This window comes from Diabrotica virgifera, chromosome 1 (genome assembly GCF_917563875.1).
Source record: "Diabrotica virgifera virgifera chromosome 1, PGI_DIABVI_V3a".
Lineage (NCBI taxonomy): Eukaryota > Metazoa > Arthropoda > Insecta > Coleoptera > Chrysomelidae > Diabrotica > Diabrotica virgifera.
This window is the reverse complement of record NC_065443.1, coordinates 138,752,990-138,756,727: the sequence shown is the minus strand read 5'-3', so window position 1 is coordinate 138,756,727 and position 3,738 is coordinate 138,752,990. Positions and strand designations below refer to the sequence as shown.

The 3,738-nt window shown below is 33.4% G+C and overlaps 1 protein-coding gene across 1 annotated transcript; it reads right to left on the bottom strand.

Annotated features, from left to right (window-relative positions):
• Positions 1 to 533: 533 nt before the first annotated feature.
• On the bottom strand, positions 534 to 2,408 carry LOC114336033 (transcription factor MafA). The gene has a single exon (XM_028286337.2). The coding sequence runs from the start codon at positions 2,263 to 2,265 to the stop codon at positions 1,351 to 1,353; it is 915 nt and encodes a 304-aa protein (XP_028142138.1). The 5' UTR covers positions 2,266 to 2,408; the 3' UTR covers positions 534 to 1,350.
• Positions 2,409 to 3,738: the final 1,330 nt, after the last annotated feature.

Below are 3,738 nucleotides of genomic sequence, written 5' to 3'. Positions count from 1 at the left end.
ATAGATTTTCGTCCCTCGGTAATAATGTAATCTTTTATTCTGCGTTAAAATTTACAAAAATACTCATTAGTTTTGCCAGTATTCGAAAACAACTAATGCATTTAAAAAGCATTGGCCCAAAATGTTGCGCCTACGCTCTTAATTTATTAGTATTATGTTTATTTAGATGTGATTTAGCCACAATTATTGGTGTAATAAAAATTACATTTTTTAATTAACTAATGTTTCCTTTCGATTTCCACTTGAAAATCGTTCTCAAAAAGAATCTAAAAAAATTCTGGAAGATTTGATAACACCTCATTTTGATAGTTAATTAAAAAATGTAATATTTATTACACCATTAATAATGGCTAAATCCCATATAATAAATAATAAACTATGCTAAAAAATTTATTAATTCTTTTAAATGCAGAACTAGTATGGAATTACTTTTCAAAAAAATTTAAAGACAGCAAAAATAAACATATTAGAGAAATAGTAAGCCTCAATGTTGGTGATAAAAAAAGGATAAGTAATTTTACTGAAGAAATAAAAATTTTCAAATATTTTATTATAAAATATATTTATTAGTTTTACAAAAACAATATGTCAACTGGATCTTTGAATGCATCCAGGTACGCTTTAACCATCACAATAGTACAGTAAAGATAAAAACAGCTTCTTTACTGAACATAATCATCAAAAACAAACAATAATTAATACAATAATTGCACAAAAGTCACAAAATTACAAAAAAAAAATAAAATTAGGTAAGTACTAGTATTTTAAAAAATATTGAAGTCGTTTACTGAATTTTTAATAAAAAATTGTAATTTTAACGATGATTTATTGATTTCGCTTCAACTTTTGGCGCCATTTTAAATTTAATAATATCCTATAATGATTACTGAAAAATACCTGTTAAGATTTTATTAAACTGTAGTCAAACTGGAAATATTTTAGGTGATCAAAGAAAAAATAATATTATGGTCAATGTGAAGGTTACATGTCAAAAATAAACAAATTAATCAGAAAAAAAAACCTATTAAGTAAGTTTATTTACAAAACGTAACATATTCTATATATCATCCATAACACAACCGTTTTTTTATAAAAATAGATTATAAAAATGAAAAAACGACTAATTAAAAAGATATGCAATTCACTTGAAGTGTTTAAGAGTAACAAGAGAAAAAGAAATGAAAAATCTCTTACGAGAGAACAGTCTCATATCCTACGAATACAAAATAAAATTGTGCAAATAACATTTGACTTTGTAGTCCCGTTTTGTACACTTCACGGTTCATGCCGAAATGTCTTAGCACACCGTGGGGCCGAAAACTACTAGTTTCTTCGACCCGGGAAATGATGTCATAGGTAGAACTCTGGTGAACTCTGTCCATCCGAATTAAGGCCACCGTTTAGATGCGGAGGTCGGCCAAGATGCAGCTTCTGTTTATACAGATCCCTTTCTTGAGACACTCTCGCCAATTCTGATTTTAACCGGTGGATTTCATGCTGCAAGGATCTGTTGGTCGTTTCCAAATCTTGCCTCTGTTGCAACCTCTTTGATCGGCAATTTTGTGCGTAACCTCGGTTTTTGAGCGTTCTTCTCTTCTGTTTTAATCGAACGATCTCTTCTCTCGGACACCCATGCAACCTTTTGTTAAGTTCTCGCACTGATAGGTTCATTAGTAACTCATCACTCAAACCTAAGTCCTCAGAACAAGTAGAGTAGCCACTATTATTAGTGTTCATTCTAGGGGAGAGCGCACTAACACCCGAACAAACCGACTGAGGTCTCTGATGGATGCCGTGGTGGTGGTGGTGGTGATTGGGAGCATCTAAAATCATACCAGAAGGAATGTAGTCTCTTCTCTCCCAATCTGGTTCTCCTCCCATGCAATGAAGAGGACGTAAATCTAGGGGTTGTGGGTCTGCTCTAATCGTAGGAGGAAACCACATCATTTCGTCCATTATACCTTGTGGCCTACAGGGAACTGGAGAATTAGTCGGAGGAGTATCTGGCGGTGTACCTGGATCGTTCATAAGCGTCATATTAACTAACACAGGTGGCTGATAAGTAGAATCAGGATGAGGCGTTGGAATTCGTCTATCTTCCCACTGATTCCGGCATAAACGACTGGAAGAGTCATCGTACTGTAACCAACCCGTATTTTCGTCTCCAAATGGACGTTTGTCCTCGCGTTTCACAGTAATGTCCTCTAAATGATCCAGAACGAAATCCTGGACATATTCTTCAGCTAAATGTTGATTTTCCTCCATCACTCACTTTAATTAAATTCATTAACACTTTAGCACCCGGCACTGGCACAATCCGCGACGTTTTCAACTCGGCTGTCGAAGCGTGTTTGGAACTGAATGCTTGGCTCTGGAAAGAGCGACTGAAAGGGGGCGGTATCGGCCAAACTGGCAAGCGCCGCCTCTCTTAAACAGGATAGGTGCTACAGATTTTGATACGGAAATTTGTTTATACCTCAATAGCCAGTCAACACCAAGAATATTCGTACCATATTGTTGTAAAATTGAGCTTTATTGCGGACATGGTTCGTGTCAGGTTTTCATACAGAGAATGAGCTTTTGCTTTTTGTAAAGGACGTATTTTACTAGTTTGATTTCGAGTATTAAGATAGGGCTTCTCATAAAATATTCTGGCTATTTTGTGTGATACTTCAATATATTTATGAGCTGCCTTGGACTTGCTACCATTTCGTTGCAGATATAACTTCAGTTTTATTATTTGAATTTACGATTGATGTTATGCAATTTCAAATGCTGTGCTTTATGTCTGTTTATTTTTGAAATTGCCGTTTTAAATTTTGAAGTAAATTATTTTAACATTCTTGGTCAACTCTTTCTTTTTTATATACAAAAAAGTTTTTCAATTTACTGCTTTTAAATATTATCTATCTAATAATTCTATATACAGGGAAAGAAAAAATGCAGGTTTTTGAATATACGAGTATTTAAAAAATTACCAATATTTTGAAGTGAAAAGTTTTATAAGCAGAAAAATATACCTTTTAACATGGGGTACTTAATTCAGGACCGGTTCTAGTGTTTTGAGCGCCCCGGGCAAAACAAAATTTTGCGCCTTTTCATAGAAGCATATTGTGCAAACTAAAAAAAAAACGTTAAAAAGAGCAAAAAATTAAATCATATATAAATCAAATTATTACAATATTTAATTATTATTTCTGGATTTATATTGCATTTTACCTTAAGTAAAAACCAGAATTAACGATTTTAGTCTGTTATAACATTTTATAATTGTGTTGGTTCTCTATTTAGTTCTTGCAGCTCTAATTATGACCAGTGGGGGATAGACGGGGAGGGAAAATTGGGAAATTTACCCCACCCACCTCCACTCGACAAGGTCCGTAATTAAAGAAAAACATTATTGAAACAATGAAAATAGTTATTTTCCTAAAAAGTACAGAAAGTCATTCTTTTCCGCAAGCGACTGCAGTTTGCCGAACGACGCGCAGCGGGAGTTCGGCAAGCAGTCGAGTGCGGAAAAGATACTTTCTGCAAGAGTTAGGAACAATATTTTTTTTAAGATTCTTTAAAAAATTACCAAATCTTAATCAATTAATTTAATTAATATGAAAATACATACACAAATTAATTCTTTGACAAGGTTGTCAAAACCAAACTTTCAATATAATTAGTTAACATGACGACGATCTTGGTTTCCATGACGATGATTCAAAACGACTGTTATTGTCTACCGATTTG

What these genes read in the sequence shown, in the direction of transcription:
- LOC114336033 (XM_028286337.2), bottom strand. Translation starts at nt 2,265, where the DNA reads ATGGAGGAAAATCAACATTTAGCTGAAGAATATGTCCAGGATTTCGTT.